The 21878-nt window shown below is 22.7% G+C and overlaps 7 protein-coding genes across 12 annotated transcripts; 3 read left to right on the forward strand and 4 right to left on the reverse strand.

Annotated features, from left to right (window-relative positions):
* Positions 1-391: 391 nt before the first annotated feature.
* On the reverse strand, positions 392-1332 carry LOC122715798 (BLOC-1-related complex subunit 8 homolog). 2 transcript variants are annotated; one of them, XM_043938258.1, is made up of 3 exons: positions 1205-1332; positions 1008-1127; positions 392-926 (listed from the first exon to the last, which is right to left on the reverse strand). In XM_043938258.1, exons 2-3 carry the CDS (start codon positions 1075-1077, stop codon positions 469-471), a joined length of 528 nt encoding a protein of 175 aa, XP_043794193.1. In that variant the 5' UTR covers positions 1078-1127; positions 1205-1332; the 3' UTR covers positions 392-468. The 2 variants fall into 2 exon arrangements, with proteins under 2 accessions (XP_043794193.1, XP_043794194.1); XM_043938259.1 differs by lacking the exon at positions 1205-1332 and having other exon boundaries at positions 1008-1174.
* Positions 1333-1372: 40 nt separating this feature from the next.
* On the forward strand, positions 1373-2666 carry LOC122715797 (translocon-associated protein subunit beta). The gene is made up of 4 exons (XM_043938257.1): positions 1373-1513; positions 1849-1993; positions 2079-2393; positions 2464-2666. Exons 2-4 carry the CDS (start codon positions 1850-1852, stop codon positions 2578-2580), a joined length of 576 nt encoding a protein of 191 aa, XP_043794192.1. The 5' UTR covers positions 1373-1513; position 1849; the 3' UTR covers positions 2581-2666.
* Positions 2667-3279: 613 nt separating this feature from the next.
* LOC122715724 (nuclear pore membrane glycoprotein 210) lies at positions 3280-10311 on the reverse strand. The gene is made up of 14 exons (XM_043938136.1): positions 10130-10311; positions 9681-9952; positions 9359-9576; positions 9134-9274; positions 8479-9068; positions 5646-8406; positions 5235-5570; positions 4907-5125; positions 4577-4832; positions 4263-4504; positions 4014-4163; positions 3782-3908; positions 3646-3702; positions 3280-3568 (listed from the first exon to the last, which is right to left on the reverse strand). The coding sequence occupies exons 1-14, from the start codon at positions 10309-10311 to the stop codon at positions 3378-3380; spliced, it is 5742 nt and encodes a 1913-aa protein (XP_043794071.1). The 3' UTR covers positions 3280-3377.
* A 395-nt stretch (positions 10312-10706) lies between these two features.
* LOC122715938 (ceramide transfer protein) lies at positions 10707-14137 on the forward strand. Of its 2 annotated transcripts, XM_043938536.1 has the most exons (9): positions 10707-10899; positions 10973-11229; positions 11339-11458; positions 11554-11791; positions 11937-12220; positions 12297-12464; positions 12551-12979; positions 13086-13218; positions 13316-14137. In XM_043938536.1, the coding sequence occupies exons 2-9, from the start codon at positions 11008-11010 to the stop codon at positions 13441-13443; spliced, it is 1722 nt and encodes a 573-aa protein (XP_043794471.1). In that variant the 5' UTR covers positions 10707-10899; positions 10973-11007; the 3' UTR covers positions 13444-14137. The 2 variants fall into 2 exon arrangements, with proteins under 2 accessions (XP_043794471.1, XP_043794470.1); XM_043938535.1 differs by having other exon boundaries at positions 10707-11229.
* Positions 14138-15023: 886 nt separating this feature from the next.
* On the reverse strand, positions 15024-18300 carry LOC122715940 (actin-related protein 2). Of its 3 annotated transcripts, none has more exons than XM_043938538.1 (8): positions 18068-18300; positions 17858-17968; positions 17054-17071; positions 16509-16588; positions 16311-16446; positions 15872-16231; positions 15518-15796; positions 15024-15441 (listed from the first exon to the last, which is right to left on the reverse strand). In XM_043938538.1, the coding sequence occupies exons 1-8, from the start codon at positions 18113-18115 to the stop codon at positions 15271-15273; spliced, it is 1203 nt and encodes a 400-aa protein (XP_043794473.1). In that variant the 5' UTR covers positions 18116-18300; the 3' UTR covers positions 15024-15270. The 3 variants fall into 3 exon arrangements, with proteins under 3 accessions (XP_043794473.1, XP_043794472.1, XP_043794474.1); XM_043938537.1 differs by lacking the exon at positions 17054-17071 and adding an exon at positions 17474-17491 and having other exon boundaries at positions 18068-18299; XM_043938539.1 differs by lacking the exon at positions 17054-17071 and having other exon boundaries at positions 15025-15441; positions 18068-18293.
* Positions 18301-18679: 379 nt separating this feature from the next.
* LOC122715945 (6-pyruvoyl tetrahydrobiopterin synthase) lies at positions 18680-19519 on the forward strand. Its single transcript, XM_043938546.1, has 3 exons — positions 18680-18997; positions 19071-19150; positions 19205-19519. The coding sequence occupies exons 1-3, from the start codon at positions 18933-18935 to the stop codon at positions 19486-19488; spliced, it is 429 nt and encodes a 142-aa protein (XP_043794481.1). The 5' UTR covers positions 18680-18932; the 3' UTR covers positions 19489-19519.
* A 453-nt stretch (positions 19520-19972) lies between these two features.
* Positions 19973-21447, reverse strand: LOC122715944 (alkaline ceramidase). 2 transcript variants are annotated; one of them, XM_043938544.1, is made up of 5 exons: positions 21291-21447; positions 21019-21183; positions 20760-20916; positions 20450-20687; positions 19977-20371 (listed from the first exon to the last, which is right to left on the reverse strand). In XM_043938544.1, exons 2-5 carry the CDS (start codon positions 21109-21111, stop codon positions 20050-20052), a joined length of 810 nt encoding a protein of 269 aa, XP_043794479.1. In that variant the 5' UTR covers positions 21112-21183; positions 21291-21447; the 3' UTR covers positions 19977-20049. The 2 variants fall into 2 exon arrangements, with proteins under 2 accessions (XP_043794480.1, XP_043794479.1); XM_043938545.1 differs by lacking the exon at positions 21291-21447 and having other exon boundaries at positions 19973-20371; positions 21019-21114.
* Between the last annotated feature and the right edge of the window lie 431 nt (positions 21448-21878).

The raw sequence follows: 21878 nt of genomic DNA on the forward strand, positions 1-21878 counted from the left end.
AACGACATCTACAGAATTTTTTTATAATTTAAAATAATTTTTATAATATTTTTATAATTTTTTTTTTTTTACATTCTAGGCAAAAAAAATATTAATTTAAAAATTTTTAAATTTAATATATATACAAAATGTTAAAATATTTAGTTAAAATTTTATGCATTTTCTGATGATATACAGCATTTTCTATATAAGTATATAAATTATTAAAGCTATATCAATTCGTTTATATAAATTTTTACAAGTTATTTATGATATATATATATCAAGTTATTTATGATATATATATATCATAATATATCATAATATATATATATCATAATATATATATAATATATAATATTGATATTTATCTTTCTAAAAATAAAAAATTTATTATTTAATGAATTTTTAATGAACTAAATTTAATCAACTATTTAATAATTAAATATAATTTAATGAAATTTTAATAAACTAAACATTATTGCAACTTTAATTTGTTTTTTGACCATCAGTAGAATATCTAGCATGATTCATCATAGATTCTACTCTATTAGCAGTTTCTCTTACAACATCAGAAATTTCATCTGGTAAATGATCTAAAGTAGGAATATGTGCAGAAAGTCTTTTATATACAGAATCTCTATTACTATCTTTCTTGTGTCTACGTTGTTCTTCATACTTTAATTGTTGTTTAAGAAATATAGCATTTTTTATGAATTCTAAAGTATTTTCAAAACTTTTTTCAGCACCATACATTGTTTTAATAGCACTTACAGCATATTCTACATCATAACATCTACCTAAGAGTTGCTGTTGAAGAGCAAGTACTTCAACTCTCTTCTCCACCATTGGAGGCAATGCTTTTCTTACATGTTCTTGTAATCTATAAAATGCAAGAGATGGTTCATTTGCAACTATATGCATATTTTCAGATATACGTTCAGTCGCTAAAAAAATAAATATAGTTCAATATTAATCAAAATGTAATAATAAAAATATTAATAATAAATATAATATAGAATTCTAACCTTTTTTAACTTTTGTCTCCAATTCTTGATCTGGTTGATACACTTTTGCAGTCATATTTATAATTATCATAAAATATTAAATTAATATTAAATTTTATTATTACAAATCCATAAAGAAATCTATAAATATTATATAAAATCTTAAAATTAAATTTAATTAATTAACAAAAAATTAGTTTTGTTATTTTATAATATACTTTGAATATTCAACACAATTTCTATATTTTTAATTATATATATGATATACAATATTATACATAAATTATTGAAATATTTTTCCTCTATGAAAAAATTTTATATATACTAAACGAACGTTAATTTGTTTTCACCGCCATTTTATTAAACATCCGTTACCGGAAATTAATTGCCAGCAAATTTCTGTTTTTCTTTGACGAAACGTGGCATGAAAGTATGTGCTGTTGGCACTTCTCTCAAATGTATATTGTTCTTCTTATGAAATAATTATTTCGTTGTCGTAAGTGACACGAAATCAGTCGTGAAAAAAGGTAAAAGATATTCATAAATAATTAAAATGTTACATTTATGTAATATTTTCTTTAATATATAAAAAAATTATAATTTTTATGTTGTATTTTAATTTTAACAATAAATGATTATAATATTTAAATTCTTCAAATAATATAGATTAGCAGCATTTTATAAATAAACTAAACTATGCAATTTTAAAGTTTTTATAAATTATATTAATAAATTTTATAAAAATTGAATTTATTATATATTATATATTTATTATATACTTATATATAAAGTTTTAATTATATTATCATAATAAATTAAAAATGGTACATAATTTTATTTTTATAAATAATATAATTTTTAGCATGAAGTGGTACATAATATTTGCAGCATTTGCTGCTTTTGTTTTTACTACATATGCAGAAGAAGAAGAAGAAACTGCAAGATTATTAATATCTAAACAATTACTTAATAAATATCTTGTAGAAAATATGGATATTGTAATCAAAGTAAGTATTAAAATATATAAATTTATATATTAATATTAATTTATGCATAATTTTTTTATTTTAATAAAAAATTTATTACTTGTAGTATACAGTTTATAATATTGGAAGTGCAGCTGCTTTAGAAGTTGAAATCACAGATAATTCTTTTCATCCTGATCATTTTACTCATGTTAGTGGAGAATTAAATGCAAGAATTGATCGTGTTCCACCTTATACAAATGTTAGTCATACAGTTGTTGTGAGGCCACGTAAATTTGGATATTTTAATTTCACATCAGCAGAAGTTTTATATAGACGTAAAGAAGATGCTCCTAGTTTACAATTTGCTGCAAGTAGTGAACCTGGTGAAGCAGTAATTGTATCATTTAGAGATTATGATAAACAATTTTCTTCACATGTGGTAAATTATTATTGATTATAAAATTATATTGTGTATAATGATAAAAATATAAAATATTTATATTTTTTAGGTTGACTGGGCTGCATTTGCAGTAATGACATTACCATCATTAGCTATTCCTTTTGCATTATGGTATTCTAGTAAGAGCAAATATGAAAAATTGCTTAAAACTACAAAGAAACATTAATCATATATTTATTTTAAATCATTCAAAAAACTTTTTTCATATTGTTGTAAAAAATTTAACTATCCTATTTTCTGTATACATTTACTTTTATAATAAATATTATTTATAAATAACATATTTATATTTTTTATTTTTATATTTAATCTAAGATATGTAAAATAGAAAGATTAAAAATTGTTTCATTTATTTATATAGTTTATATAATCTTATATTTAATAAATATTATCTATTTTTATCCTGTACAAATAATTAAACATAATTGTGACATCAATATATGTAACAAATGTAGAAAAAATCGTTTAATCACTAAAAAAGATAAGTTATGTTTAAAAATTATAAAGAAATATATATATATATATTACTAATATACATATAAATTATATATGTATTATATATGTATTATATTTTAATTGTATGAATAAAATATGACATTAATATATAAATTATTATGACTAGGAATCACATATTTTACATTTCTAAAATAATCAGCCTATATTTAAAGTATAACTGCATAACTGCAACTTATTGTATATATTCTACTGTATATAAAATTATATAAATTATATATTACAGAATGTACATTTTCTTATATCTCATTAATATGCAAAGTATCTTAGTCATGAAAACAACATAAAGAATAATTAATTTTCTAACAAAAATGAATTTATGATAATAAGGCACCAGTTTGATAATTGAATATTTGTTTAGAAATTTATGTTAATATCCATAATTTTATAAATACTTTAATACTTAATAAATTTTATAAATATACTTTTAACTTAAAATTATATTATATTTTATGAAGTATTCAATGACCTATTTCGTTTAGTTGGTGAATAAGAACCACGAGGATCACCATAAACAGGATCAAATGCAGAAAATGGTCTTATTGGACTAACTGGACTTCGTGGAATTGATATGTTTGTAGTGTGTAAAGTAGGTGAACATGGAGTACTTGTTTTTTTTAATTGTGGTGGACATTTATCAACTATAAAAAAATTAATTTTAATTAAATAACTATTTATAGATGTAAAAAAAATTATATTATTAAAATAATATACATACCAAAAACTGCTTTATTCTTTATATTTAAATCAATATTCGCTATTTTATTTTTCCATACTGCAAAATAAGATGGAAAACATTTAAAAAATATAATAAATTAAAATTATAAAATAATTTTAATCTAAAAAAGACTTACTATAGAAAAAAGTAATTACAACAACAGCAAATGTTCCAAATGTGTAACGATGAAAATACATATAATCAACCCAATGAATTCCAGAGAATGGGATGAAATTTTCATATTTTGTTACACGTACAAAAAGCTTACATGTAAAAAAAAAATTATCAATTATATATATGTATGAATTATAAAGTTTGATATAATTGATGATTATAAAGTTATTTATCTTTTATATATATTTGCTTACAGATATATTTTGTTTTGTAATGTCATTTGCAATAACAACTTTTTGACCTTGAATTTCTTCATGATTATGCATTAAACGAAGTTTATATTGCACTGTAGATTTTGAAATGTATTGCCGAACACTTACAGTCATTCCATCTGGTACATCAATCTATAGAAGATTAATATAAATAAATATGTTTTCAAATTTCATAAACTTCTTTCAATTTATTATAAAATAATTTCAATTTTTATAAAAAGTTAAACTTACAGTAAGATGATCTAATACAGATTGCAATCCATATATCTCAAGTGTTGCAGTTGGAATAATTTGAGAATGAGTATAAATAAAAACAATTTCTTTGGCATCAACATAAACAGGAGGAAGATATGTTACTTCTAAAGGTACAGCTTCAATATCTTTACTTTGTGCACTTATTTGAATACGATTTTCTAGTGTACTAGAAATTATATTTGGAGAACCCATTGGAATTATATCACAATAATAAAAACCTAATGAACAGTTTGAAAATAATTAATATACTATATTATCTGTTGCATCATAAAATCAAATTATAAATATACCAGTTGTAATATCAAATCGCGGTTTGATAAGAAAAAGATCTTTCACTCCGATAGACGAAGTCGATGAAACAAATTGTATATTACATGTGTAGGGAAATGAATTTAAAATAAATAAATTGAACGTTCTACAACCACCTAATCCTCTAGATAGTACATTATTTTCTTTTACTTGTTCATCTTTACTTTTAAGTACAAGAGGAACGCTAAATGTCTCAGTTCCGGTAATATTTCGGCCTCTTAATGGAACAATTGATATCTGCATTTATAATATAATGTAAATAATAATTTAAAAAAACATTAATATAAGTTTTAATAATTTCCATACAATACCTTTGCAATAGATTGAATATGAACTTCTATTTCACCTTGCATATGAGTTGCAAGACTATGTTTTACTACTGCATAACCAACATTTTTTGCTCGACCTATTCCTGTAATAGGATCTACTGTTAATATTTCAGAAGCAGAAGATTGCCAGTAACCTGGATCACCATCAGGAGATAGAAGTGGCATTGAAAAGCATACTATATCACCCACTGTTAATGTAGTCTATAATGTATCATAAATTTAAATTATAAATAAATATTTAATATATAATTAAAAAATTATAATATTAAATAATAATATTTAATATAGTTAAAATAATTATTTAAATTACCTTTGTAGGAAAAACTATATCACCAATCATCATATGTACATAATCAAACATTGCATTAGGATATTTTTCATTATATGTTTTTACAATAAGGTCTCCATTTTCAATAAATTTTACAGTAACTACATTTTCAGAATTTTTAATAAATGATGCAAGATCAGCTCGATTTAATATAGTTTCAGCATTAACCTCAGCAGCATGAAATTTTGTTCCAACATTATCATAATATTCAAGAACATAATCTAATTCCATACCTTTGGGTAACATATTTAATTCTTCTCCATTTCGAATTCGTAGAATTGATTTCAGAGATAACATCATATAATGAATAGGTTTAATCTATAAATAAATTAAAATATAAATTTTTAAAATTTTTCTAATTAGATTTACATTTTAATATAATACAAATCTTACTTCAATAATAATAGTTATTGACTGTTTTAAATTATATGTTTCTGTGTTTGTGATAGAAATAACTATTTTTCCAAAATTTTCACCAGCCTTTATGATGCCATTTTTATCAATAGAAATAGTTTTAGATGCTGGTGTTGAAGCATGTGAATCCATTGAATCATTTCCATGTAAAGTTGATAATACTTTATAAGTTGTTGAACCATATTTGTCACGATTTGTTTGTAATTTTAAAATAGAGTTTGGAGACATTAATATCACTGGTGCATTAAATGGTAATCCTAAATGCGTTAAACGCAATTCTTCAAAAATTTCAATTTTTACAAATGTAGTGAATGTTACATCATTTTTAAAACCAGCTAACATATTGGATGGCATTGTAACATTTAAATAAATAGTTGCTAATCCAGGACTTATTGCTTTGGCTCTTAAACATACTTCATTTTGATATCTAATATTAATACCAGTACCTTCATACATATTATGTAATGTAATTAGATTAGAATCACTAGATGACCACGTAAAAATTAATAATAATTGCATAGAACCTATAATAAGAGGAGTTAAATGTTCTGGAATACCAAAAGCCCAAAGTGGAAATGTTGCACCCACTTTTACTCTACTTGTTGGCACAATGATTTTCACTCCTTCAAGATATAATACATGTATATCTGCATAATCCTCAGAATGAATAACTTTATTGCCTTTAGCATTAAGACCAATAGCTCTAACAATAATTTTTGTTTGGCCAACTGATTTTCCTTCAAATATACCATTATGATCAATATGTAAAATATCATTATTTTGTGTAGAGAATTCAATTTCTGCATTTGATGGACCTCCTATTGTTTGTACTTGGTAAATGGTTCCTACTAAAATTGTTAAATTTTTTGGAGAAACTTTCAAAGGAAGAAAGACTTGAATAGTTGCTGATTCACTCTGTACTTCTTTTTCACCTCCTTTACTGATAAAAGTTAATTGAGATTCTCCTTCTGCCATTCCATATATCATATATAATAATTGATCATAAGGAGAATTACCATGTTCACTAGCAGGTAATTGTTTAACTTCTATACATTCATTATCAATTTCTGCTTTAAATTCCAAAGCATTTAAAGATGGTAATTTTATAACATGGCCATTTGTGTCATAAAGTTTCAATGCAGCTACTATGCATTTTCCTTTTTCAATTTTATTCACTGTTTCTATTTCTATTACTGCAAGTTGTTGTATTTCAATTATAGCTTCAGCTGGTTTAGAAGGTAAACAAAGATCTACTAAAGATAAATAAAGTATTCCAGATTTTTTTGGAGTAAGACTAATTGCTTTTGTTGATTCTATATATCTAATATCTGCAATATCATCTACATTTAATACAAATTCATAATATCCAGAACCTTGGCTTACTTGTAAATAATATTTTGCAGTAGGATCATTTAATACCATTAATTTATCAGGAATAATACTAGTATCATTAACTAAAACTACTTCTATAGAAGTTTCTATAAGAGGAGTTTCATATATTTTTCTTTCACTTTCAATTGCAAAAGGTGGCCATTCAGGTATTATTTTTAATTTATTTAATATATATTTTTGATAACCTGTAATTGTTGCAGTTAATGTAAGAGCACCAGTATGTTTCTTAAAAATGATATTTTGATAATAATTTTTTGGTAAAATAACATTCATATCCATAATTGTTTCTTCTATAGAACCAGAAGGCATTTCTACAAAACCTATAGTTGAGGGTTTTAAATTCCATTCAATGTGTAAACTTGTAATATTATCGAAAATTCTACCTTCTTCATCCTTTACTACTGTAATAAGTTTTAAATTTTTATCGCTATGCGCCATTATTCTTTCTGTATTAAGACTAATAGGACAATTTTTACTATCTTTAAATTCAGGTTGAAAATAAATATGTCTGGGTTTGCCACAGATAATCTTCACTGTTTCGAATGCATATGTATTTTTACAATTTGGCAATAAAGGAATATTTGAAATTATATATGTTACATCTACTTCTCCAAGAGAACGACATGTTACTTCAAAAACAGATATATCATATAATCCAGTTGATAAATCTGCACGATCTATTACTTCAGCAATTTTTTTTTCAGATACTTGAATTTTTCGTGAATAACTTTGAGGCTTGTTTGACCAAGGATGGGGTCCACCTTTAAAAACTATTTTTCTTGATGAGCCCACTGTTAATAAACTTTCTTTATTACTTGGATGTATTGCTATTAAACGTTCATAAGCTGATACAGTAATATTATCAGTCAAGTATTGACCATTAGCATTATATACTACTGTTATTTCAGATGTTCCAATATCTATACTAGTGATTGCTATAACAGTACATGCAATTCCTACAGGTTCTATGATTTTACTATCATTTTGTATAAAATTACCATTTGGAATGTATGTTTCAAATTTAATATCTCTACAGTCATTAAAAGGAATTTCTTTAGAATCTGTTCCATTAATTAATTTTCCATATAATGCAATGTGAAGATAAATCACTTCTTCTACAGCAATTTCCATATTATATTCAATTACTTTTAGCTTGGAAGGAGGTAATACATATACTCTTGCTGTATCCTTATTATACTGATTTCTTGTCATAGCAACATTTATTTCTGTTGCTCCTGATGCTAAAATTCTTATTCCTCCATTCTGAGAGATTGTTGCTATTGAAGGATGTTTACTTGACCATACATATGATCCATCCCCTCCATTTGCTTTTAATACAATATCATACCTAGTAATAAAATAAAATTTTATAAAAATATTATTAATAATAAAAAGAAAGTAATATATTGTAAATAATAACCTTGATTTAGCTTTAAAATCCCATGGAACAGCTAGTACTTTAGGTTGTACAATAACTGAAGTATGAATTAAAAGTTCAGCTCTTGTAGTAGGATGTGAAGCAAATGAAATTTTTTTACCATGCTTATCAATTATACCATAAAGAGTAGCTTCAATGGTCATTGTCCCACACATTATAGGTACACCAATAATATAAGTACCGTTTTGTGTTATCAATTTTGATTCAAAATAATGTTCATCTAATTTTGTTAATACTTCAACTCCTTCTCCAATGTGAAATTTATGATCTTTATTATTATACAATTCAATTACAATTTCATGAGTATGACCAAGTATTAAACCCCAATTTCTATTGGGTAAAACAGCAAGAGTTATATAAGCTACATCATTCACATTAACTGTAGCAGATGGTAAAATAACAGGATATTCATCACGAACATTTTTATCATGTAAAAATACTTTAGTACGTCCTAAAGATTTAGCATATGCAAAATCATGATCATTATCAATTTCTAATATATCAGGATTTTCTGCTTCTAAATAATATTGGCTAGATGGTAAATTTATTTCTTCTAAACGACCTTGACGAGCCTATTACAATATATATAATAAATAATATTAATATTTAAAACATATAATAAGTACAATATACTTACTTGCATTATTTTGTACTTAAAACTGTCATATGCCATAACTGTTATATCTGATGGAATGATAATTAAATTAGCTATTACAATTAATTCAACTTCTATTGGTGGAACATGTTTATACTCTAAATAAGGTAATTTCACAGAAACCTACAATGAAATATTTTTTGTAAAATTATTTTAATTAAGAAATTTTATATTTAATGTAAATTAATGTATAAAATATGTTAATACCTTTGCTGTACCAGTTTTTATTCCTTCTAATAATACAATATGTCCTTTTTTACCAGTTGCATCTAATGCAGCAACTGTTATTGGAGTTTCATATTGTGATTCTTGATAAGTCATGAATCTTAAAACATCATTTGGTATTTTAGAATCTGACATGTGTTTATCAGCATTATCTATGCTCCAAAGAAATTCTACTCCAGCAAGAGTCGTAAATTCATTTCCTATGAAAAAAATATTGCATATATAATATGCATATTTTAAAAATTTGTTTGAATTTTCAGATTTTAATTTTAAAGATATATAAAATTTCAATGAAAATTTTTACCTTGTTCATCATATGCACGGACTTCAAATGCTTCTGGTGCTTCTTCTATATATAATTCTCTTGTGGTTGTTACAAGATTTAAAGAAAAAATTGCATCAACTATAACATCACATCTTAAAAATTGACCATTATTAACATCTTCAGCCAATACTATTGCAGTATTTCGAGTAGATTCTCTTGTTATTATTTGTATCAATATAGCAGAAGAACAAGTTCTTTCAACATTTTCATTTATAGGAATTAATTGAATAATATCTAATCGTGATGTTGACCTGTTGTTGGATAAAATTAATTTTAAATACAATATTGTAATAGAGTTAAAAATTATAATTTATTCAAAACAAAATAAAAATTATTTATTTTAATAATAAAAATATTCTTCATTATAAAAATTTTGAATAAATAAACAATAAAATAACAATAAATAAATTATGAAAAAAAGAAATTACCATTGATAACAAGCACCATCAGTAACTTCAAGTGTAAAATTTACAGCAAAATCATTAAATACTGGTAATAAGACTCTGGGAACATTTAACCTATGTACTGTGGCATCTGATATCATAGAAAATAGAATAAAAAAAACCGTGAAAAACATTATTTTTAAGGATAAAATTATAAATCCAACCATAATTTTTTCACGTGTATCAACGGCAATCTACTGAACAATCTCTAAATAGATTTTAAATCAGAATCAGAATATATTCTTCGATAATTATCGATAATTATCGATATTCATGATCGATATTTATATTATATTAATTTAATTTTTTTATAATAAAAAAAACATAATATTGTATTTTATATTTCTTATATTTTTATTATTGATTAATATTAATCTTTTATTAAAAAAAAATTTATTTAACTTAAAAAAATAAATGATATTTAAGAATGATAAAAAAATTCAATTTTCAAGAATGTGGCCAATCAAAAAAGATTATAGTAAATATATAATGCTCATGAAAATATTGCTTAAATAAAACTGTTGATTTTCTATTTGCTACTTAGTCTTGTTATTTGCCAAAAAATACAAGCTGTTGATGTCTCGTTTATTTGATAAAACATTTTACATTATTACGTATGATAATTAATGATTAATATGTTCTGAAACTTATTTTGTGAACAATTACTAGTCTATTATTTTGGAATTTTTAAACTACATTAGAATAATTATTGATAGATTATTCCGCGTTAGGATAACTTTAAAAATATTATTTGGGTATGTTGAATTTATTTTAAAACTAATTAATTCCAAAAGTAAAATTCACTCGTAAGAATGGCCGATGAAATAGAAACAATTCGACTTGCCAATGACGATATCGAATGTATGGAAGGAGAGATAGATGCTGATGATGTAGATGAAGAAGGTTCGGATGGAGTTGTAGTTCCAGAACTTCAGGGTACATTATCCAAATGGACAAATTATATACATGGCTGGCAAACTAGATTTATTGTTCTCAAAGATGGTACTTTATCTTATTACAAATCTGAACAGGACAGTGGATTTGGATGCCGAGGTTCAATAAGTCTATATAAAGCTAATATTAAGGTATGAATTAGTATGAAATTTTATCATAATTTTAAATTAATTTATATAACTTTTCTTTGATTATTTTTATATAACTTATGATATTACTCTATATTATTTGTTTTATTAGGCTCATGAATTTGATGAATGTAGATTTGATGTATCTGTAAATGATTGCTTAGTATGGTATTTAAGGGCAAGTAATCCAGAGGAAAAGCAACGTTGGGTAGATGTTTTAAAATCTTATAAGGTATTGAAATTTTATTATATAAATTAAAAAATATATTAAATATGTATAAATTTAATAAATGTAAATTAAAAAATATATTTGTTTATTTTATATAGTCAGAATCTGGTTATGGAAGTGAAAATAGTTTGAAACGACATGGTAGTGCCATTTCACTTATATCAAATACACAGTCTATTACAAGTGCAGGTAGTTTTACTAAACGTGGAGTTAGAGGATTAAAAGAGAAATTAGCAGAACTCGAAACTTTCAGAGATATTTTGATCAAACAAATTGATACTTTACAAAAATATTTTGATAATTGTGCAGAGAATGCTAAAAATATTTCCATGAAAGGTATATAAAGTAATAATTTTTATTTATACATATTCATTTGTTTTATATTCAATTATTTTATATTTTCTTTTATGTTTTAAACAACTGTTTATTTTTTGTTTCTTTTTTTTTTTATTTCTAATTGAGTAGAAAATATTTGTTTCAGAAAATAAAGTTGAGACAATGTTTAATCCAGCTGAACAATCTGTAGACTTTAAGGGTGAAGCAATAACATTTAAAGCAACAAGCGAAGGTGTTTTAGCAACATTACAACATTGTGTGGAATTAATGGTACAACGAGAAGATGCATGGCGTCGTAGATGGGAAAAAGAAGTTGAAAGAAAGCGAAAAGTGCAAGAACTTTACAAAGCTCTAAAAGAACAAGTTACAATGCAACAAAGTGATTCTCCAAGACCTAGAGTTCTTATTCATGGAGGTCCAGATTATGAGGTTAAATTATATAAAATAACAAAGTATATTTAAAAAAAATATATAATATAGGTAAACAAATAATTTAATGTTTAAGGAAGGTCCACATAGTGCTCTCTGTGATGAAGAATTCTATGATGCAGTAGAAACTGGATTAGATAAAATTGATGAAGAGAATCAACTGAGAGATCGTTTGAAACAAAAATCAGTTTCAGTTTTAACTACTCCTATCATGTCAGCAGTTAAACATAGACTTTGGCCAGAGGTAATTATTTGTTTTTAAATATATTATATATATTAATTACTTAAGTTACAATGTTATATTATTTGATTTACTATTATTATTTTTAGATAGAAAAAATAACAATGGAACAATTGCATTATGCACGTCTTGAAGTAGGAGCTGGTGGATGGCAATTATTTGCTGAAGATGGTGATATGCGAATGTACAGACGCGAAGAAGAAGCGGATGGTTTAGTGGTAGATCCTTTGAAAGCTTGTCATGTTGTAAAGGGAGTTACGGGTCATGAAGTTTGCGAAATATTCTTCAGCCCTGAATACAGAACAGGATGGGAAGCTACTCTTGAAGATATGACTGTGGTAGAACACATTTCCAAAGACACTTTAATATTTCTACAAACGCATAAGCGAATTTGGCCAGCAAGTCAGAGAGACGCGTTATTTTGGTCACATATGCGTCGAGTTTCTGATGATGAAGATCCCGATGCACACGATTTATGGATAGTTTGTAATCATAGTACAGAACTCCCTGATTTTCCGGTAAATTTTTATACAATTTTAGCAATTTTTATATATATATACATATATATAAACATTTATATATATATATATATATATATATATATATATATTAAAATATTTATAGCCAAACATTGGAAAATGTGTAAGGGTTTATCTAACTGTTTGCCTTGTGTGTCAAACTTTCATTGATCCTCCAAAAGATGAAGAAGAAATAAAAAGAGAAAATTTAACATGCAAAATAACTTATTGTTCTGTTGGTTTGTATTATATCATTTTTCATTTAATATACTAATAATATATATCTTTCTATAATTAATTATTTATTATTTTTATTTCTTTTTATTTTTACTATAGTTAATCCTGGTGGATGGGCTCCAGCATCTGTTCTACGTGCTGTTTATAAAAGGGAGTATCCAAAGTTCCTTAAACGTTTCACTAGCTTTTGTATTGAGCAGTGTAAGGATAAACCAATTATATTCTAAGAATAATTGATAGAATTTTCATATTTTCCATCCAATTCTTCATCTATTACATCGAAGCATTTCCATGCTCTTAATGTATTAATATATCAAAGAAAAAATCAGAAATTAAAAAATAGAAATTCAAAAACAAAAATTCTCCTAACTATAAATGAAAGTGTTTTATATACTATTTTTTTTATTTGCTTAATTGATGTGTAATATATATACATATATATTATAATATTATAATATATATGTATATATTCACAGCTTAGTAAAATAGAATATAAACTGTTACATTGAAAGTGATTTATTAAAGCGTAAGGGTACATATACTTCCAAGAATAACTTTATAACGCGGAACGCATGCGCTAAAACACTGTTTGTAAATTATATTTACTCCTTTAAATAACAGCTTGTTACTTTATTGTTATACAGAATGCTGTCGCAAGTCACTTGTACAAATCTTAACAAATTGAATATATACACATTTATCTATTGTTATATTATATATCCAATTAAATATGAAACTGTATAATACAAATTATATTGTTATTTTTATTTATACATAAAATGTATACATTGATATACAGTATAAAGGTCAAATGGGAAAACATAATAAAGACTGTTGTAGATTTGCTGTAATTATTTTGCATCTGTTACATTAATTTTTGTTCATTCCTATCATTGTGAAAATTATATATTTATAATTTGATATTTTTTTATTTATATATAATTTTATATTTTTTATAATTAACGAAAATTTTTTGATGTGCATATTAATGATGAAATATGTAATTGAAAAAATATAGAATTTTGAAATTAAAAGTCAAAGAATTTTTATAAGAAATAAATTTATTTCTACAAATTATTCAACTTAATTTAAAAAAAATCATATATTTATATATGTATATGTACATTTTTTTTATATTTTTTATATAAAATATTTTTTTGTCTCATATTCTTTACTTTTAGTATATTGAAATCTGAATTTTATTTCAATAATTTCAGATTCAAAATATCAAAGAAGAATATAGAGATATAAAAATTCTTCTCTATTCTCTTATAAACTATTGTAAATTGAAATAATGGCCAAAATTAAAAATATATAATTTATTTAAAAATTATAGTTTTAAATACTTTTTCTTAAAAGCATTATATAAAAAAATAATATTTAAAACTCGAACATCTCGTAAGAAAATCTCGTAACAAAAATTTTAATTATATAAAAATTTACTAAAATAATATAAAATATTTTTATGTATAGTAGAATAAAAATAAATTAAAAGTTAAATATCATTATAATATTCATAGATCTAATTATTTAATTTTAGCCATTATGTTAACAAATCAAAATTTTATATGGATACAATATTTAAATTGGACATTACATTAATTGTAAACTAAAACAATACAATTTTTTACAATAATATAAGTCTATTGACAAAAATTGTATTCATTGAATATAAAAAAAATATTAATAATTAATATATTTACATTGTATCATTCACAAATATGTTTATGCATTATACATATCCAAAAAATAGTTTTTGGTTTTTGTAAAATTCAAGTCAACTTATATTAAATTTAATGAAAATTAAATTTAATAATATTTAAATCTAATATAATCATACGTTTATAGAAATATATATATTAAATAAAATTAATTTTAAAATTTAAAAATCTAGTATTTTTTGAACTTCTTATATGATTATATTCAACCTAGATACTTAAAACAATTCGATATAAATGAATTGCGAATATAAAATATAAAAACTTTGCACTTTGGAACAACTTTAAATATAAAAAAAAAGTATATATTTTTGTATATATTTCATTATTTTTTTTTTATGGTTCATAAGAACCTAATTTTTTTAATACACTAAGACCTTTTTCTTCATATTCTTCTCTTGTTATCCATACTGATTCACGATCCTTTGTAATTTCTGCTAATACAGCACCACCCATGAAGACCATATCTTTGCGTCGCGGAGAATCTTCAATTTTTATTTTAAATTTCTAAGAAAACATTAGAATAAGATATATATTTATTAAGAAAAAATTATAAAGAAAATATAAAATATTGTATAATTACATTTAATTTTGAAGTATCATTCTTTAATACTCTTTGAAGATAAAGCTGTTTAATTTCTCTTTCAAGTCTAGATGGAAGTCCAGGATACATTGTACTACCACCACTTAAAACAATATGTTTATATAATTCACTTCTTATATCAATATCAGCTGCTTGAATAGTACTGAATACCAATTCAGCAATTCCTTGAGCCTCAACATTTATCAAATGAGGCTGAAATAAAGCTTCTGGTGCAGCAAATCTCTCTCCACCTACTTTTATTACTCTTCCATCAGGAAGCTAAAAAAGTTTATGAGTTATTATCATAATTATCACATTTTTTTATATTTATCATGTTAAATAAATTCTACTTACAGTATATGATTCAACTAAAACAGTTGTTTCAAGAGCTAACTTTTCTTCAGTTTCAATATTATAACCAATATAACATAATTTTTCTTTTAACATTCTAACTGTTTCAAAATCAGCAGAATGATTAAATGCATAACCACGTAACAAGAGAAGTTTTATTAAATACATTGTAATATCTCGACCAGCTATATCTAATCGTCGAGTAAGATGAGGTAAAGCATATTCTTCAAATACAGGACAAATATGAGTGACTCCGTCACCAGAATCTACTACAACACCACTGATTAATCCTTGAGCATATAAAGTAAGTACTGCTTGAATTGCAATATATGTACCAGCAAAACCATATTTTTCAAACATTACCTAAAATAGTTCAATTATAATTAGAAAGATTAAAAATAATAAAATTAAAAAAATTTTTATAATTATAATTTTATTTTACCTCAATCATTTTTTCACGATTTGTAATAGGATTCATTGGTGGTTCCGTCAATAAAATTTTACATTCCCTAGGATTAATATTCATTTTCTCTTTGCCAAATGTGTAATCCCATACATGACACATATCTTCCCAATTTCTATTAATTATTTTAATAAATATTTCATAATATACATAGATTAAATATATTAATACACATACCTAACAATTCCATTTTGCATTGGATAACTAATTTCTAGCATGGAACGAAGTTTACTTGCTTCATCTCCAACCATTAAGTCCTTATGATGAAACAATAAAAGACATATGATTATATACATTGTTATCATTCATATGAAATATACATATTATATGTTAATATATAAATATACATATTAATTGTTAATATTTCAATAATTTAACACACATTTAATTTTTGATGAAATAATTGAGAATTGAATTAAGTATAAAATTTTTAAATTATAATTGTCAAAAATTTATTTAACATTATTTCAATTTTTTAATATTCTTATTATCATATAATAAATTATTATAATATACATAAATAAAAATAAAATAAAACATTAAAAGAATCTTATTTATAATTATATATAATAATATTGAATAAATATTGATAAATATTGAATAAATATGAAAATTATTTATTGCTTTAAAATAATTCTTTAATAAATATAATATTAATACTAATATAATACTAATATAATATTGATAAATGTAAATATTAATATTAAAAAATGCAAACTTACAGGCATGTTAAGCACATCCTATGAGAGCAAATATAAAAGCACAAATATATTAAATAATATTAAAAATATATATATATAAAAATTCACACATAATTAAAAATACAATCTTTCTGTAATATTCTACTCTATAATATTTTATTTCTTACATTTATTCAATAACAATAAATAGAAAAAAAATTTATAATACATTAGATATATTACAAATCATTGAAATAAAAAATATAATTTTATGATTGTCAATTATTAGTTAAATCCTCAATAAAGATATTATATTCCAATAATTATAAAAATACTATCTTACTTTTAATATGTACAATCCATTTTAATATTAGTTAGTAAACAAGCTTAATGAATGACAAATGCATTTTCAATCGGATTTAAATTCTGGAGCACACAGTGTAATATTATGAAGTGACTTACACGAATACAATATTCTTGCTGAAAATTAAGTAAATTTATTAATAACTATTTAGAAGAAATTATGATTTTATTTTTATTTTAATTAAACAAACTTTTCAAATTTAAGATTATTTATATTTATATTTATATTTATATTCATATTCAATTCAATTTTTAATTTTTTTTTAAATATAAAAGAATGAAAATTTATTTTATTTTAAAGAAAATATGCAATATATATTAATAACATAGAAAATATATACTAAATATAAAACAACAAATATTAATTATAGATTATGTTTATGACTATTTTTAAAATAATTAATTAAAAATATAATAAATTAAAATAATGTAATATTATAAAATATTATATTATTATTATTATTGGAAAATTAGAAAATATACCTTCACATCAATGTCTCCTATTTTATTGACAGCTCTGATAATAGGACGTCCAACTATAGATGGAAATATGTGTGCTGGAAAATTTGCTCCTGCATATCCACATTTTACAAACTGCAAAATAATGTTATCTTATTAGTAACAAGAAGAAAATTTGATAAAATATATAAGATAAATAGAAATCAAGGAATAAAAATAAAATTATAACCTTACCCCTGTTCCGTTATCACAAACAATAATCTTTCTGCCTTTACTATCCATTTTTCAATATGATTATTTAAACGGATATTTTGTGTTTTTTATATCAATATACATTAAACATTGCACATTCCGTGAGATGATTAATTGTTACAAGATCTAGGGCGTTACCGGTATCATCCCCAGACGTTTAGATTTACTAGTTCATCTGACATGCCAACAGAGGTCTACAATTCTTGCAATTTTTCTAATATATATTTCTATTTATATAAGCAAAAATAATTTGTTTTGTATATATAATTAATAATATTCAAATAAATATTGACTAATCAATTAAAAATCAAAAATACAAATTTTTTTCTTACTATCTTTCGTTAAATTCTTGATTTTTTGTATATATGTATATAATATTTGAAAGAAAGAAATAATACAAAGATTTTTTCATATATCAAAAGAAAAAATTTTGTATAACTAAAATACTTTTTTATTTTAATCATATTATTAAATATCAATGTGTATATTTGTTATTATTTTAAAAAGAATAAAGTTTATAAATTATTTAAACTTTTTTAAATACATGTCATTCATACCACCTATTGAGTGACAAATGGTAACATAATTTCATCTTGCATTAAACTTCTGTCGCTAAAGGGATAAGATTTTTTTAAATCCAAAGTTCATTTATTATTTTAGATAAGTTAATAATATATTTTCTAAACAAATTATTTAAATAACTAAAAACATCGTATATTAATAATTTTAAAATATACATATAATTATAATAAACGAATAATAATTGAGTGATTTTTTGAATAATCTTGAATAATTTTTTCCGAATTTTCCATATTTAAAATTTTAAGAAATTATATTAAGAATATATATGGAACGCCCAATCGCTTATTTAACAAGAAAAGAAGTAATATCCAGCTGTCACCGTTTACACAAGTATATAGATACATATTTTATTATTTATTTCTATGTAAAAATTTTCTATTTAATAAACAAGAATATTTTTCAGTGAAAATTTAACTGAAGATGAAAATAAAAAAATATACGGAAAATGTAACAATTATTGGGGACATGGTCATAACTATATAGGTAATTATTATTATTATATTAATATATACAAATTCTTATTACATTTTATTTTAGTTGAAGTGACTGTATGTGGACCTGTAGATTCTATAACAGGTATGGTCATGAATATATCAGATTTAAAATTATATATGAAAAAAGTATTAATGGATCAATTAGATCATAAAAATTTGGATAAAGATGTACCTTATTTTAAAAATGTCGTTTCTACTACTGAAAATGTAGCCATCTATGTTTTTAATGAATTAAAAAAAATTATGCCAAATTCAGATCTTTTATATGAAGTTAAGATTTTTGAAACTGATAAGAATGTCGTTATTTATAGAGGAGAAAAAAAATAAACTGTTAATTTTTTTTGATATTTAATTAAATAAAAATTAAATAAAAATTTTATTTTTTAAAAGAAATGTTTATTGATTTAAAAATATCTTTACTTAACCCATATTATAAAATAAAAATAAATACAAAGATTTATCAATAATGGTGTAAGGTTGTAAAAAAAATACTAAATTACTATTACTATTATTCATTCCTTTTTTCAATACAAATATGTTACAGTAATATGAATTCACACTTCAAAAGAAAGATATTTTTGTATATTATCTTAATATTGCACTTCTAAAAATTTCTTAAATATATCTATTAATTTATTAATTACATATAATTATATAAAAAATAATAATTAAAATAGTACCAATTTAAAAAAAATAGATCTATTTTTTAAAATTGATTAATATAAAGATTATATATATATATAAATTATAGTATATAAATTTCTTATTTGTAAAAATCTTGATATAAAATTAAATTTTTAAATAAGTAATATAAATAATATATTTTATTTTAAATCACTTGTCATTATCTAATAAATGCAAGACAGCCTTTATAATTTAGATTAATAATTATATATTTGTATTAATATCTAGTTTAACGTAACTTCTAATGGTCACATATGGTATACCAAGTTCAAAGTCATCCTTTGGCCAATATTTTAATACTGGTGATTGCTGTGGTTTTTCCTCTTTTACAGAAAAATATGCAAAAAGTACAGCTGCTGTGTAACTTGCAATAAAAATAAACAAATGCCAAAGTGCATGTAAATAAGGGAAATTCAGGTTCAACCAAGTATCACAAAATAAACGATCATTCAACCAACAAGCAACTGCTAATAACCACACAGCACCACATCGTAAACCCAACCTATAAACTCTCATTGACTTTGTCCTTAAGAAAAGTATGTATGATGATGTAATTAGATATTACATCATAAAGTTATATATAGACATTGATTGAAAATTTTACCTTTTTAATTCAATGATCATAAATCCAAATGCAGGTATACCAAGACTCATTAAAGCAAATGCATTTATTGCAGGATGTATAAAAGATAAACCAGTTGCAATCAGAGTTGGTAAAGTTGCACATATAGCAAGAAGTTTTCTATCATTGTGTAAAATATTTGGAAAATATCTTCTTGGAAGAAACATACAAAAACCAGCCATATATACCCATAAAATTGCTAATTCATCTAGCAATTGTCCTATGATAAAATAATAAATAATTTTATTTATTTATTTATTGTTTTATAAATCTATAATCTATTATTACTTACCTATAAGAGATAAAGTAGCATGAAAATATGCACTACTAAGACCTACTATCATTAGTAAAAACCAAATTATATGAATACCAGGATTTATAAATCGACCATAGTCTCTAAAGAGATGCATAAGAACAGGAGGAAGTAATAAAAATACTACATTACTCAACTGTAAATAAAAATATCATAAAATTATTATATTAGTTTTTATTAAACATTTTTATTAATAAAAAATTTTATTTTTATCATTTTAAAATACAAAAATACAAACCGTATTCATAAATTCTGCAATACTAGAAGAAATACTATAATTGCGTTCACACCAATCAATTGGTGAACTACCAGCCTCAAACGGTTTCCACATATCGAAATACGTGATTTTATTTGATTTTTATTAATAAAAAAATTTACAAATGTCAGATTTTTAATCTATAATCTATATTAATAGTTTTTAATTTTAATAATACAGAAATTAATTATTAAATTAAAATTTTAATTAATAATTATATGAATCAAAATGAAATGTTTATAGAATCTTTTTACCTTTTATATTAATAACACATTATCATTTCATATAACTTTTATACATTTTAATGACTATTAGTAACTATTGTACATGATAAATATTTATTGCAATTCATTACACAAAAAATATTTAAAAAATATAATATTCATATGTTTAATTAACATCTTGTTTATATTTTTCTTTTAAGACAAAGAATTATTAATCACTGCATAGAATACAATCATATACTATGAGATATTAGATACGATTAGAAATCAGTATATGTACGTAAGTATATACAAAAATATTACTTATATATATATATATATATATATATTTATATTAACATTAATTTTTAAAAATATTGATTTAATGAATTCTATTTTAATTTACAATATGAGAAATAAAAAAAAAATAATATAAGTTTAAAAAATATTATTTTAAAACTATTTGATTCTCTAAAATTTTTATTCACTTATAATTTTTTCTTATAAGTTGGTAGTATTAATTTATATTACAACATACTACTACTATATCATATTGTATATATGGAATTTTTTGCATAAAATTAAAGTTGATGATTTTTAGAAATATTAATAATTAATACATATAAAAAGTGAATTCGT

This window comes from Apis laboriosa, unplaced genomic scaffold, assembly GCF_014066325.1.
Source record: "Apis laboriosa isolate Shangri-la unplaced genomic scaffold, ASM1406632v1 scaffold40_cov151, whole genome shotgun sequence".
NCBI lineage: Eukaryota > Metazoa > Arthropoda > Insecta > Hymenoptera > Apidae > Apis > Apis laboriosa.

Coding starts and splice junctions, on each gene's coding strand:
- LOC122715945 (XM_043938546.1), top strand. CDS start 18,933: ATGGAACGCCCAATCGCTTATTTAACAAGAAAAGAAGTAATATCCAGC. Junction 18,998..19,070: donor AGCTGTCACCGTTTACACAA/GTATATAGATAC, acceptor AATATTTTTCAG/TGAAAATTTAACTGAAGATG. Junction 19,151..19,204: donor ACATGGTCATAACTATATAG/GTAATTATTATT, acceptor ATTTTATTTTAG/TTGAAGTGACTGTATGTGGA.
- LOC122715797 (XM_043938257.1), top strand. CDS start 1,850: ATGAAGTGGTACATAATATTTGCAGCATTTGCTGCTTTTGTTTTTACT. Junction 1,994..2,078: donor ATATGGATATTGTAATCAAA/GTAAGTATTAAA, acceptor TATTACTTGTAG/TATACAGTTTATAATATTGG. Junction 2,394..2,463: donor AACAATTTTCTTCACATGTG/GTAAATTATTAT, acceptor TATATTTTTTAG/GTTGACTGGGCTGCATTTGC.
- LOC122715724 (XM_043938136.1), bottom strand. CDS start 10,311: ATGGTTGGATTTATAATTTTATCCTTAAAAATAATGTTTTTCACGGTT. Junction 5,571..5,645: donor CAATAACTATTATTATTGAA/GTAAGATTTGTA, acceptor ATTTATTTATAG/ATTAAACCTATTCATTATAT. Junction 4,164..4,262: donor CTGTATTAGATCATCTTACT/GTAAGTTTAACT, acceptor AATCTTCTATAG/ATTGATGTACCAGATGGAAT.
- LOC122715938 (XM_043938535.1), top strand. CDS start 10,957: ATGGCCGATGAAATAGAAACAATTCGACTTGCCAATGACGATATCGAA. Junction 11,792..11,936: donor TAAAAATATTTCCATGAAAG/GTATATAAAGTA, acceptor TATTTGTTTCAG/AAAATAAAGTTGAGACAATG. Junction 12,465..12,550: donor AACATAGACTTTGGCCAGAG/GTAATTATTTGT, acceptor TATTATTTTTAG/ATAGAAAAAATAACAATGGA.
- LOC122715940 (XM_043938538.1), bottom strand. CDS start 18,115: ATGGATAGTAAAGGCAGAAAGATTATTGTTTGTGATAACGGAACAGGG. Junction 17,969..18,067: donor TTTGTGATAACGGAACAGGG/GTAAGGTTATAA, acceptor ATTATTTTGCAG/TTTGTAAAATGTGGATATGC. Junction 15,797..15,871: donor TTTTAGTTGAATCATATACT/GTAAGTAGAATT, acceptor AAACTTTTTTAG/CTTCCTGATGGAAGAGTAAT.
- LOC122715944 (XM_043938545.1), bottom strand. CDS start 21,111: ATGTGGAAACCGTTTGAGGCTGGTAGTTCACCAATTGATTGGTGTGAA. Junction 20,688..20,759: donor TGCTACTTTATCTCTTATAG/GTAAGTAATAAT, acceptor ATTTTATCATAG/GACAATTGCTAGATGAATTA. Junction 20,372..20,449: donor ATGATCATTGAATTAAAAAG/GTAAAATTTTCA, acceptor ACTTTTCTTAAG/GACAAAGTCAATGAGAGTTT.
- LOC122715798 (XM_043938258.1), bottom strand. CDS start 1,077: ATGATAATTATAAATATGACTGCAAAAGTGTATCAACCAGATCAAGAA. Junction 927..1,007: donor GGAGACAAAAGTTAAAAAAG/GTTAGAATTCTA, acceptor TTATTTTTTTAG/CGACTGAACGTATATCTGAA.